Raw genomic sequence first — 13,791 nt, forward strand, 5'->3', positions numbered from 1 at the left:
GATATACCCAATACTGTTGTCCATATCGTGTATGTCTGTCCATACTGTAGTCTGGATAATAATTAGCGGACATACACAATGTGACATCCCTACTGGTTTCTGAACTGAACTGATTTGAAGTCAATAGTTTGCAATTCAACCACTGCCATATTGACTTTTTAGAGTTAGAAGTGACCATATTTGGGTAAAACAACTGAGGAGGAAGTGGTGAGCTAAGTATTAGCTTACTGACTCAGTAAGACAGTAAACTTCACCAAGCATTATGTAATAAAGTCATTTTACGGTTTTGTTAGGGAAATCTATTAACCACAACTACAGCTGAGCTGTAGAAAAAATATCCTCTATGAAGTAAAATAAAATTCCAAAAGTCCGACTCAGCAGGTGAGTAAGCTGCCATATCGACCTGTTGAAAGGTCCAACCTGACAGACTTCAAAGCCTCTTATTTGTTGAAATGTTACTAATGGTGAAAGTTTTGAAGGTAGACGACTAGATCCCTTACTAGAGATTCAAAATAAAAAATATGAAACTAGAATCGCACCTAGAAAAAAAATATTGACTTAGCATTTTTAGAGACAAGATGTATGTCTTTAAGAATACAGCAGCTCAGGTGAGGCCATTCCTTCATAATAACATTCGTCTTGAAATTGTCTTGATAACCGTAACAGACACACAAAGACATACTGTCTTCTGGTAGGTCATTCTCTCGCTGGTCGAGCTCCATCTGTCGACACCAGCCCTCCATGCGATCTGTCTCAGCCTGCAGCAGCTTCAGAAACCAGCGGCCATCTCTTTGACACACTGACCGCTGCACAACCTGCCAATCAAATGTTCAGAACAGAACCTAACATAATACAAGATATCACAGGTATTTTGTGCTGAAGAAATAAACCTGAAAACACACAAGCATCAGCACTGGTGACTTCACTTCAGCAATATTCAGCCATAAATATATAATACTTTGCTGACCATGTTTAAATGCAATGACAGTTATACAGTTTTAAAATTATTAATATGTTTTCTCCAAAATGGTAAATAAACACAAATCAAATCTGTGTTTTGAATTTCAGCGTGAGTGAGGCCTAAACATGAAAAAAATATCTGTTGCTGTTATCTGTATTTGTGAGCAAGGATTGAAATGGGAGGAAATCTCAACAGTCTTCAACAATCAAAGTTTTGCTAATCTATCTATCTGCATGACCTATTACCAAAGGAAACGCTGTAGTCTTAAAACTAGTGGTGGACTACTCTTTTTGGCTGTTGGTACCAGCATACAGCATTACTACTGCAGGTATAGTACCTCTTGATGTGATTGGTTATTTAAAAATGTCTTGTGTTGCAACAAGTTGACAAACATATATATTGTTGCTGTGATAATTCTGGATAAATCAGTCTGTGATATGCATGGTTTGATCTCATCAGTACAGTATGTCATCAGCTCACTTCAAAACAGTACCTGATAGTTCCTACTATCATATAATCAAATAGACATGATCACATTTTTGATAAAAGGACAGGTTTGTAGAAGCAGTCAATTCACTTTAGTAAAACTGGAAGCAGGTAATGCTGTTATGGCATAAAGATTTTATATATTTGAGGTCTTTGAAATTATAATAAACTGACATGCTAAACACCTGAAATAAGATCACGGAATATTTTATTTGATGTTTTCAAAAATTGTATGTTATTAAATCCATACTACTTGTATATGTAGAATAACAATGTCATCAATACAATATTGGGCTTTTAAAATGTCTTTATCATCTAATTGCTGTAATGATGATATTTGTCTAATGAAACTTGTGGTGATTTTATCTTATAATCGGTCCGAAAATGTTAGAAGAATGTTTGCAACTCAAATAATCAATGACAGAGGCAGTTAGAATAGAACAATAACATCATTTTATCAGGCAAGGTGAGTGTATGTTGTGCTGATGATATACCTGTGTACTGTGCGTTCCTAATCTTGACTTGAGTTGACTTTTAACAAAATCATTGAATTGGTCCGCAGATACCTCCAGAATAGCCGCACTATTGAAGTCAACATCAAGTGGGTCATCAGAGACGGAGTCTATCCAGGGGTCTGGAGGGGGTAGGATGGACGGGTCAAAGCCCACATCCTCATAGTCATCAGAGGCACAGGCGTGATAGTGATTCCCTGAGCCCTGGATGCTGACAGTAGAGGTGGTGGCATCGTGAGAATATTGTCGAGAAAGGGCACCAGATGACAGGAGTTCCATGTCGGTGTCTGGGGAGTCTAAGGGAGTGTCCAGCAAATCTGGCATGTCTAGATCTGCCTGGATGGGAGGATTGTTTAGTGTTAGAGACTGAATCATTCATCTCCACGAAGCCATTTTATTGACCATAAATTCATTTTGAAAGTCAAAGGGTAAAACATCCATGGGGCTAAATACTCTATACAGGTTAGATTGAATATTAAGTGAGACAAGTGATCATTCATGATAAATGTGGGTCAAAAACACAAGTTAAAGCAGGTCTGACAGGCCCTCAAGCCAGACTTCCTGGTGTTATGTTTGACCTTCTTTTTTTTAATCTGAACACCATGCAAGCCAAACAAGAGCTAATGTTGATACACAGACCTAGTGACCTGTGGAACTTGAGATAACGGAAGTTTTTGAAGAACCTTATTCTCTTGATCTGAGAATTTGTATTTAAAGTTTGACATTCTCTGACTAGCTGCTGAGGCTTTTATGTCATTCATAAAACAAGGTGCTACCAAGCAATGGGTTCCACCAGTTATGCAGAAGGCCAATCACAAACTTCTAAGAACGTCTAACCTCTAAGAAAAAAGTTGTCTCTAAACTAACAGTTAACACAGTGCATCATTAAGCATCGTTCAGAAAAATGAGAAGGAAAAAAAAAATCTCTGAACAATTTCTATACTACATAAAAATAATACTTACTTATAATACTTAGGAAAAAAAACTGTTTGTGTGTACTTGTGTGGGGTTATAACACAATACCATCATACTCCAATTTGTACATGCCTAATGATTTGTATACTAACCACGCACCTAAAAATAATCAAAAATGGGTGTATAGGTGGACACATTTGTATATGACCTCTAGTTAATGGTGGTCAGTGCTGACACATTTGGAGGACGGACAGAAGTATAGGTGTTGTTGTCTTTTGAGTTGTAGTGTAAAGAAACATATTTTGTAAAACAAAGATTTTTAGCCACATTATAAAAATCAATCTTTGTGGATGGGCATTATCCTTCGCATGGATGAGTTGTTGCTCAAGACTAGGTTAAGGTGCCAAACTATGAGACAATTGGCAATCAGTTCAAAAAGAATATTTCCCAACTGAAAAATGGTAAAGAATTTTGGCCTTTCAGCATCTACATTACATAATATAGTGAATACATTCAGGGAGTTTATGGGAAACCCAGTGTGCAAGGGTGGAAACTGCTGTTTTGTGACATATCCCACCTTCAGGACACATAGGCACAAGAAGATCTTGGAGAACAGTTGTCACTTATCATATTCAGAAATGCAACCAGAAACTGTGTCACACAAGGACGAAGACCTATATCAGTTTTGTGCAGAAAGGAAACTGAGTTTACTGGACCAAAGCTAAACTATGGAAACGTGTGCTATGGTCAGACAAGTCCACATTTCAGCTTTTTTTCTGAAGAAATACAGGTTTTATGGGCCAAGATGAAAAAAAAGAAAAAAACAGACAATTTTATACAAAATGTGCAAAAACAGCATCTACAGATGAAGGTGCACATTGAAATTGCTGCAATCAAGTCGACATCTTTCCCCTGAAGTCTGTGATAATTTCAAGACAATGCCAGCATCTGTACAATTTCCAACAATGTTACACATTTGTTTCCTACTGAAAATATGAAGAGGTATCACACAATTACCAGCAGATACCATTGATCAGGACAACAATTCCATTTGAAAATGTGCAATAATTAGTGTCTGCAGTTCCAAAATGTTTTAAGTGAAACACAAAGGACAGGCAATACAACACACTGGGAAAAATCTCTCTGTCCATTTTTTTGTGCTTTGCAGATACAAAAGTATGAACTGGCTTATTGTTTGCAAAACAAAATTTAATTCATTTTTGAAAATAATGAAAATCCTCCCTTTGTACTTTGTTAGTTAAATAAAGGTTTAAACAAATTACATATTTTAGTTTTAATTGTATTTAAGAAAATGTAACAGCTTTTATGGATATGAGTTTTGTAGTTGCCTTTACAATAGAAAGAAGGTTTCAAATGTAAAATTATTGAAAATCATTTTATATCTAAAAATAAATTTTACAGTCTTATTTTAGACCATTCTGTGCAGAGTTACACTGTTCCTATTTTTATAGAATCAGGTTTTGAGAGGTATTTGACGTCATTTGCTTCTTGAAAACCTCAGAGATCTCAGAGAAGTAGGTAATGATTTTAATCTTAGTGAAAGCATTTCAAAGTATGAACAGCAGGAGTAGATGTCTTACCTGCACAGCTGCTGTCACACTGTTGGAGCGCTGGAATCTGCGATACCTGACCACCAAGGGGAAACAAAGTCAACAGCAAACACCAGAACTTGATTTTTGGAGGATATATTTGAAACCTGATGGATTACATTTCTAAATGCAAGTAATCATTGAAATTTCACTGAGTCATTTGATCATTCCATCACAAACCCCCCCCCCCTGAAATTCACTGTAAATGAAAAACTGAAAGTAGAAAATACAAATAAAAAAAAGTTATGTTTTAAATCAGGTGTGTCAAACATAAGGCCCATGTGCCCAAACTGGCTCGTCAATGGGTCCAATCCGGCCCGTGGGATGAATTTGTTACATGCAAAAATTACACTGAAAATATTAACTATCAAAGATGTCAAACTCATTTTAGTTCAGGGGCCACGTTTAGCCTAATTCAATCTTAAGAGGGGCAGACCAGTAAAATACTATCATAATAACCTGTAAATAAGGACAACTCCAAATTTTTCTCTTTGTTTTAGAGCACAAGTAAGTAACAAGTTAGAGAACTAGTAAAATTACATGTAAATGTTTACATTTACAATCTATCCTTTCACAAAAATGTGAATAACCTGAAAAAAACTGAACAACCTGAAATGTATTAAGATAAGTGTAATTTTAACAATATTCTGCCTATTACTAAATGTTTTGTGTATTTGTAGATCCACAGTGACGATAAGTTTTAATGTACACATAAATTATAAACTGGAGCATAATAGTGTTAAAATTGCACCTATATTTCTTAACAGATTTCTGGTTATTCATGTTATTTACATTTTTTAAAGGGTAGTTTGCAGATGTTAACATTTTCCTTAATGTAATTTGACTATCTTTCACTCTAAAACGCAGATAAACATTTGGAGCTGACATTATTTATGGGTTATTATGTTATCATTTAACTGGTCCTGCCCACTTGAGATCATATTAGCCTGTATGTAGCCCGTGAACTAAAATGAGCTTGACACCCCTGCTTTCAAGTGTTTAATGTTGCTTATAGAGTCAGTGCAGTGTTTGTGAGAATACATTTTTACACTTTTTGCAATAACCATGCCAGACAAGAAAAGAATCAGACTAAAAGAGACTGGAAGTCAGCGAGACCCATCCTCAGTCACAGACACAGTTATTGGGAGTTTTCAGCAGAGGATAACCTTCGCAGATGAGTGTGTGGGTGTTTGTTTGTGACCAGAGAGCGAAATAATTACATGACAGCAGGAAGTGACTCAGACTCAGATCTGCTCAGATCACAGTCTGAAGGGAACCACACCATATAAAACATAACATCACTGACAATATGACACGTATTCCCATTACTCCAAATGTACATAAATAAGTGTCTTACCCTCTGTCATCTTCTACTTGCACTCCTACAGAAGTAAACTTGGATGGGTCCTCTGGATTCGGAACGTCCTCTGGTCCATCCACCTACATGAAACAACCACCACACATGGTGCAACACAGTTACCAAATGCATCATAGTAGAATTATACCTATGAATAACATTGTTTCCTTTGAAATACTGGTTAAAATGGATGGGATACCAGTTATATTTTTGTAAGTAGATCTGCTGTACAACAAACCTGGATGCCTATGGAGAGACATTTGCCCTTCCTGAGTGCCTCTTTCCTGTATTCATCCCGGTGGTCTTCAACAACCACTCCCCTGCTCAGAACTGAGGGGGTAGGGGTGTTGACTGTCATAGTGCTGTTGCTGACATGCTGACTGGCTGGCCCATGGACCTACAAAAGACAGAATAAGAGCAATGAAAACATATTTAGCCAATAATTGTGTGTGTCTGAATGTGTGGTGCAAAAAGGAAACTACACTAAGTCACTTGAATAAATACAAGACACAGAAACACCATACAATGTGTAAAACAGCAACAAAAATGCCATCATGTTTGAAAAACAGAAAGACATGTTAGCAAACTGAGTTTGAAACAATTTTTTATGATTAAGACCAGTAGTTTGTGTCAGGTTAGGGGGCAACAACTATCACTTACCTGAAAATACTTCAAGTCAGTATCAGTTTCTTAATCTCAGGGCTCAATGAGTATTTATAATATAGTTTAGAATTACAGTAGTCAGTATATAGTAGATAGTATAGGTATAGGAGTTATTTTATGAAATAGAACTTTCATTCTCAATTGCCAACTTGATAGTTCTAATGATGATAATTACAGTGTGATGATGAGGAACCTCCTCTTAAAAGTTGCATGAACACTTAAGAGTGAAACACACTTAAATTTGCCTTTTATTTTGGTGAATTTCAGAAAATTTGGTTAAAATACAGTACTATGCAAAATTCTCAGGTAACTTTTAGCTTTGTTGTTTTTGCAGGGTTGAAATGGGCATGTGTGACAAAAGTCAGTATTTAGTGTGACTTCATTTGGATTCAGTAAGTTTTTAACTCTCTCTGGTCAACTGTCAGCATACTTTCTTAAATAATCTTGTGTTATACTACACAGCTTCAGAATGTCCCAGAGGTTTTCATAGTCTTTTATCCTTTTCTCTCTTTAGATGATCCCATATAACTTCTATAATATTCAGATTTTTTCTGAAATGAATTTTTGTTTTAATATTGTTTACATTTTTGCTGTGTATTCCAGTTAATAAAAAGACTGAGAAATGCATATCATTAGCCTCATAGCCTAGTTGTCTATGTCATATTTTTTCAGGTCATAGCTAATGATGCCAAATGAAGCAGCAGTGTTAGGAGAGTAAAGTTATGCAGACATCACAATTTGGCCAGAAATACTGACTTAGGCAATTATGCTATGAGGCTAACGATATGTTATCATGAATTTCAGATAAAAAATATGGAAAAGTGCTTTGTGGAAGGGAAAGAATTCTTCCCACTTGCGTTAATTTATTTGGAACGACAGCTCAAAAAGGAGTCACACGATCCACCCTATATCAAACCTTCACTATTTGGCTTCTTCTCACTATTATTATTATTAACAATAATAATAATTCAAAAATAACTGTTAAAGTCACACGGTCACTTCACAGGTAAAGTTAGAATGTATTCTAACTTTTACATGCTTGATACAAAACCACCAACCTGTGCATTTGCAGCTTCTATAGCAGCTGTCAAAGCCTTCATGCTGTCAATGCTTTCTGTGGAGTTACTCAGCCCTGATTGGATGGTCATGTCACCTCTTGGTCCCTCTTCTTCCATGTATGCATCCTGAGTGGTTTTAGAAAAAAAAAAAAAGAAGAGATGGTTGTTAATATGACTGACCATGTTGTTAATATGACATCATGGAGTATCATCATAAAACACTGAATTTGAGTTGAAGAATGACTGACAAAAGTCCCAATATGTTAGTCACTGAAAATTCTGTTTAATTGAGGTGTGTAATGGCTGAGACAGGAGTATCCATCCAAAACAAAGAAATAAGAAGACACTAAAACATACCAATGAACCATCTTTGTGTTTATTGTCCTGGAACTCATTTATATATTTCTGTGTCTGTTGTGCTGTTTTTGTAGCATCCCCCTCACCCCTGTCATGTGTGCCACATGTATTCCTACTGTCTGAATACTGTATATAACATGAGCAGATGTGACAGGAAATAAATCAAAACTCAAGCTGCACAAAACTGTTGTACAGCTCGGCAGTGTGAGAAAACTAACAAGGATCAGTTGAATATAAACTGATCCTTTGTCAAACAGAAACACCATTGTTGTTGTGTATTTCCCACTGCTAGAGACTATAGCAGTACTTTAAACAGAACAGAGCAGTAGCCAGTGCTCTCTGAATTCTGTATGACAATAAATGAAAGCAGTTTTTTTTATTTTGCAAATAACTTTAAAATAGCGTGAAAACAACAGTCCAGTGTATATAAATATGTGCACATTTGCATTCACTACTGCTTTGAAAACTTCTATAAGTGCAGACTTTTCTACATTCTTTTTATGCATAAACTGAAAGTGTGAAATAAAAACAGCTGGAAATTCAAAATTACTTCCTTATGTCTGTAAAGTGGTACTGATCAGACACTTGCAATGTTTCTATAAACATATTTTTAAGTATTGAGTCTTTTTTTTTTAACATTTCTGAAAAATCAGCATCTTTAATTAATGACGCTTTTACGTAGAGTAAATATAACGGAAATAATTTTAAAAAATATGATATAATGTGGAAACTTTGAAGTTACATAATTAATCAGCTGATTCATCCCCAGTGTACTCCAGGATTCCCCAATAAAAAAATGTCTGACAACATAGTTCAACAGGTAATAAGGACTCGTGAGGAAACCACATTATTCACTGGTTTTGTGTATGAAAAAAAAAAGAGACCCCTAGACCCATGGCTTATTCAAGGACATGGCTCTGGAGCGAGGCCTGGAGGTATGCCTGTTTTTTTTTTAACCATATAACATGGTTCAGTGCGTCCTGAAAAGGAGGGGGGGGGGGGTTGAGCCCACTGCCTGCAAGGTCCAAAGTAGGGAGTCTGGCATCATGGCTGTCAAGACAGTGGAAAGTAACTATTTTCACATAGAACAACACTTCTTTCCATGAGAAGTCTGATGTAGATACAGATGACTGGGAGAAATGGTCTGATCAAAACTTCAGCAGTGAGTTGTGATTTGAGTACTGTGTCAGACGGGGTTTGTCCATAACAGGCACCTTGTTAACCCTTTCATGTATTAAGTATGAGAACCTTAATCAATACTTTTTTTGCTGAGTATTCTTATTCCTCTTTAGGCATGAAAAAAACAATGCAATTGAATTTTTTTATGAACATATTTTTTCATGGAGTTACAAAAATGCCCACTCAGCCAGACACCAAGCAAATAAATATGTATTTAACAAACCAATATCAGAAAATTAAATACTGTGTGAAAACTATGAAATATTTTTTTAATACTGCTAACCAGATCTTTTCTCATATTTTTACACATTTTAATACTAGTTGTTACTCACTTTATGGAGATAATATACAAAAACCACTAAAACGTATTAGTGCATATCAGGTTTATCCAGAACAGTGATGTTACAGGAATGGTATGAATTACAGCTGAAAGACAGCCAGTGATGCACGGCGTCCAATTTAGTGGACATGGGATTAATGGCAAATTTCTTCAGATATAAAATAAATATGTGGATTTTTTAACAGTGACATTACTCCTTAGATGTTACTTGATGCTGCATATTTTTTCTACTTTCAGGGGTGTCTGCAAGATATTCCTGGGATTTTCAGCATTTCTGACTTCCTGTCGGCCATCTTGATTATGAGTTAAAAAAAAAAAAAAGCATTTCCACAACTGGCCAATAGGTGTCAGTGAATGGCATGATGCACAAGCGTCCACTGTGTTGGCTGATATGAAAATCAAACAATAATACCCATGAATATACAAGAGAACAGCTTTGAGTAGCTGTCCACTGTAGTGACCACTATATAAAACAAAAGCGTACCAGAGCACCTTGTGCCAGATCAGTCATTTCATCTGAACTGAATTAAGAAAGGAGCAATGTGGCCGACTGATCACTATTTAGCAGTAGCTTAGGGTAGATAATTATTCCAGTCCTCACCTCTTATAACATATATATTATTTTGCCAATGAGGTTATTTAGTGGCTGAAATGGAGAGAACTGGTTCAAGGTTAGATCTGACCCAGCCCTGAAACTCAGTGGGAAAAAACGGTATTTGAGAGGGGGGTCAAGGGAGACCCTGTTCAAGACGCAGTGACAAGAGGCTATGGTTACATGTCTGATGGTGGTGCCTGTCATGGTTATAGCCAAAGGAGCTGGACAAAGGAGGTGAACACCAGAGTGGAAGAAGGCATTAGGAAACCAGACATTCTGCTGCTACATTGGGTACAGGTTAAAATAGTGGAGTGAGGCTTTGTGCAATACCTGTGCAGACTCTGTGCTGCTCTGTGCTGTGATGGAGATGTAGGGTTTGGAGGCTGATGAGCAGGTAGAGGTTCGAGGCGGCACAGGTGGAGGAGTTTTTTTGTACGTGGTTATGCAAGATGACACTACAAACAAAAAAGAAAAGGAAAGAGAAAGGAAAGAAGGGGATTAAGATTTATGAGTAAAAGTTTGTGCTGTATTTTGACTATTTCATGTTGAACATGTTGATGTTACTGTTCAACAGGTCCGATGTCAACTACTGCAAACACAGTCACACACACACATCTAATGTAAATTCATTCACAAATGTGAGTAAGATAAACTCCCTCTAAACAGACACTTCAGGCTGATTTCACAGTGACTGAACTGAACTAGACTAAGACAATCGGACTGTTGTTACTGATAGATTAGTTATTTTAACTATTAACAGCGTAGCACCTTCAGTTAGTCAGCTCCATATAAAGACAAGACAAATGGACAGACAGTAGGCACATAACTGATAAATTATTGAAGGTTGAAGTAATTAGATTGAAGTTTCATAGGGAACACTGAATAATATTCCAATAAAAACATATTGAATGGATGGCCAATTATATTCCAAAAAAAATTCAAGGTTTTTTGTTTAAAGCTGTCCTTAAAAAACAAACAAAATAAAAAAAAAAATCATGATCAGCTGAATTTTACATTTGCTCCCTCTATTTGAAAGGTGACTTTGACACCAAACTAGTGTTATTATAGGGGAATATAATTTTTTTTTGAAAGAAACAGAAACTACAGAAGACTAAAAGGACTAAAGGGAACTAAAAGTCAAGTTAAAACGGCAAAAACAAAGCTTTTGTGCCTATTTCTAATCTGAGAGCAGAGCTTTTAATCAACTCTTAGTACATTTCCATAATCATATATTTGATCAAGATTTTGAAACGGTTCCCTTTAAAATATTTAGGTAAATGACAACACTAATTAATCAGTCAATTCTGAATTTTTGTTTGCTTCGGGTGGTTTATGATGTTTGCAGAATAATTGCCCACAGAGGACATTGAAAGAACTTTATTGAATAAATTTAACTCATGTCACTGATTGACTGACTGCTCAGCTGTTTGTAGCATCTATATATTAAGATTTTATACATTCTGATTAATGGTGTAAGTATATCAAATACAACAGGTAGAGGAGGCTGATGGGGAGCCTATATTATTCCTGTCTTCCAAGTGAATAAAGACATCACAGCCATTCTAACAAACAGCAGAATGCTCTGCTTCCTCTACTGTGTTTATTGGAACAATGTGAAATATAGCCTACAGTGCCACCTGCTGACAAAACAATGCAACCTTGTTTATTTCCTCCAAACCAGTTTGTAGAAATGCACATAATTAAGATTTTAATGTTTGCAACTTTTCAAATGTTTGCTTCAATTTGGAAATCACGTTGGAATCCTATTTTACGGCAGGTTACAAATGCGACTTCTCCATGCATCTCATCTCAGCGTTCCCTCCCCCTTCTGCAGTCACATGTATTGTGTTTTCAGTGTATACACCAAAATGGAGAAATTATCTACTTTGTGACAGTGATGAGTTAATGCTTCATTTGATCATCATCTACTGAACATTTCTCTGAAACTGAAGCCCAACTCACTAAACTAAGCTTCAATCTGATATACAGCACGCGTATCCATTTCCTTCTTACTTAGCCATGCAGCACCGGAACAGAACAATTTCATCTTATTCTTATCTGTATTGTTCTACAAATGTGGTGCTTAGCCAGCAGCCCCATAAAATCTAAATATAGATGTGAAATGACATTTATTCATGCTTGTGTGTTCATAAAGAAACACCCAGCCAGAGGGGGAAAATAGACCAGGGTGAGCTATGCAGTTAGCTGCTGCTAGATATGCTCTAAATATCAGTGCCCTGCTGCGAAGAAAGCAAATGCAGAGAATCAAATGCACAGCCACATATAACCACACTATGACGACTCTCACATACAGGAGATTATTCACCTTTGAAAAGAACATAGGCACAACCCATGAAGAAGAACAGTTAGTTTATGATTTAAAAGCAATTTAGGACATTTTTTCTTCAAAAGGAAATTGTTTAATGTGGTCAAAGGGAGACCGAATCATGACCAAGACCAGGCCAAACACAACAATGAAAATCATGTTTTACAAATGTTACACAAGAATGTGGTTGATATGGTATAATATGACCAAAGCAGTAACTACATTCCATAATAATGAAAATATGATTAAACTTTCACAGAAACAGGTGTGACAGCCTGGCTTTTAGACCTTGACAAAGATGGAGACAGATGAGGAGGTAAGTGTTCAAAAAATTATTTATTAAATCAAAGACAAGGATAACACAAACAAACCCAAAACCAGATAAACGAAAAGGATGGAGCCAGCTGAGAAGAGCAGAGCCAAGTGGACCAGACCTGAGAGACCAGACCAGAGAGGGAGCAACTGAACATCATGGTCACACCGCTCAAATATTCAAGGCTTCACCTGCTGAATACCAAGCTGAGAAAGAGACCCCTAGTGCCCAAAGGGTGTGGGGTCGTCACACCCCAGTCCAAAAAAAAAGGGCCTCTCCTCAGAAGGGCCGACTCTGACCAGATGACAACTTTCATAACATTTAACAAAAACGTTAACATTTATCCAACTTGACTTTATACTCACCCAAACCTCACAACCAGTTCCAGCCCACAAACTCACCCCAGTTACCCAGCAACCCCAGTGCCTGCAGAAGCAGTTTAAGAGTAGGGAGAGGATCATGGAGAGCATGTTATGTAGGATGAGGGGGTATGTTATCCAATGGTTGGACTCGATACAATGGATCTGCCACAACATTCTCAGATCCTCGAATGTGACCAGTACCTAAGCTATACACCTCCATGTCAGGCTCCACTGAATGAGTTTGGATCGAAACGTCACCAAACAGATGATTCCCAAGGACCGACAGCTCAGGGGAACAGTCATTAGATAAGTGGTCAAGCAGAAGATTCAGATAATCCACCATGTCCGAATTCTTTTTAATCAGCCACACAACAGGCTCACATCTGGTGAATGAACACTGTCAGTGTCCAGATCAGGTAGACCAGTCTGTGAACGCAACTCAACAGCAGTAGTGGCACATGCAGGGTTCACCTCCTGCTGTTGTACACTCCCCCTGCTTCAAGAGACTTTAAACCATGGGGATAATATGGTTTAAGCAGGCTAACTGGTTAACAGGACATGGCTGAGTTTCCTTCTGCATTCTGCAGTGGACAGCAAAAAATTAAAATGTGAGGTCTGTCGTAAAACTGTAAACAGCCCATGAAATTTAGCCTGGAAGGGAGAGTTCACCTATGGCAGGGGTCACCAATCCTGGTCCTCGAGGGCCGGTATCCTGCTTGTTATAGATGTATCCCTCTTCCAACACACCTGATTCAAA

The 13,791-nt window shown here is 37.1% G+C and overlaps 1 protein-coding gene across 1 annotated transcript in view; it reads right to left on the bottom strand.

Moving 5' to 3' along the window:
- LOC115436633 (disks large-associated protein 1-like) overlaps positions 1-13,791 on the bottom strand; it is an 86,045-nt gene that overhangs the window by 15,868 nt on the left and 56,386 nt on the right. Inside the window, 7 exon segments of the mRNA XM_030159531.1 lie at positions 683-815; positions 1,942-2,295; positions 4,476-4,521; positions 5,842-5,924; positions 6,080-6,238; positions 7,563-7,688; positions 10,364-10,488. Of these exon segments, the coding sequence (XP_030015391.1) occupies positions 683-815; positions 1,942-2,295; positions 4,476-4,521; positions 5,842-5,924; positions 6,080-6,238; positions 7,563-7,688; positions 10,364-10,488 (1,026 nt within the window).

This window comes from Sphaeramia orbicularis, chromosome 17, assembly GCF_902148855.1.
Source record: "Sphaeramia orbicularis chromosome 17, fSphaOr1.1, whole genome shotgun sequence".
Lineage (NCBI taxonomy): Eukaryota > Metazoa > Chordata > Actinopteri > Kurtiformes > Apogonidae > Sphaeramia > Sphaeramia orbicularis.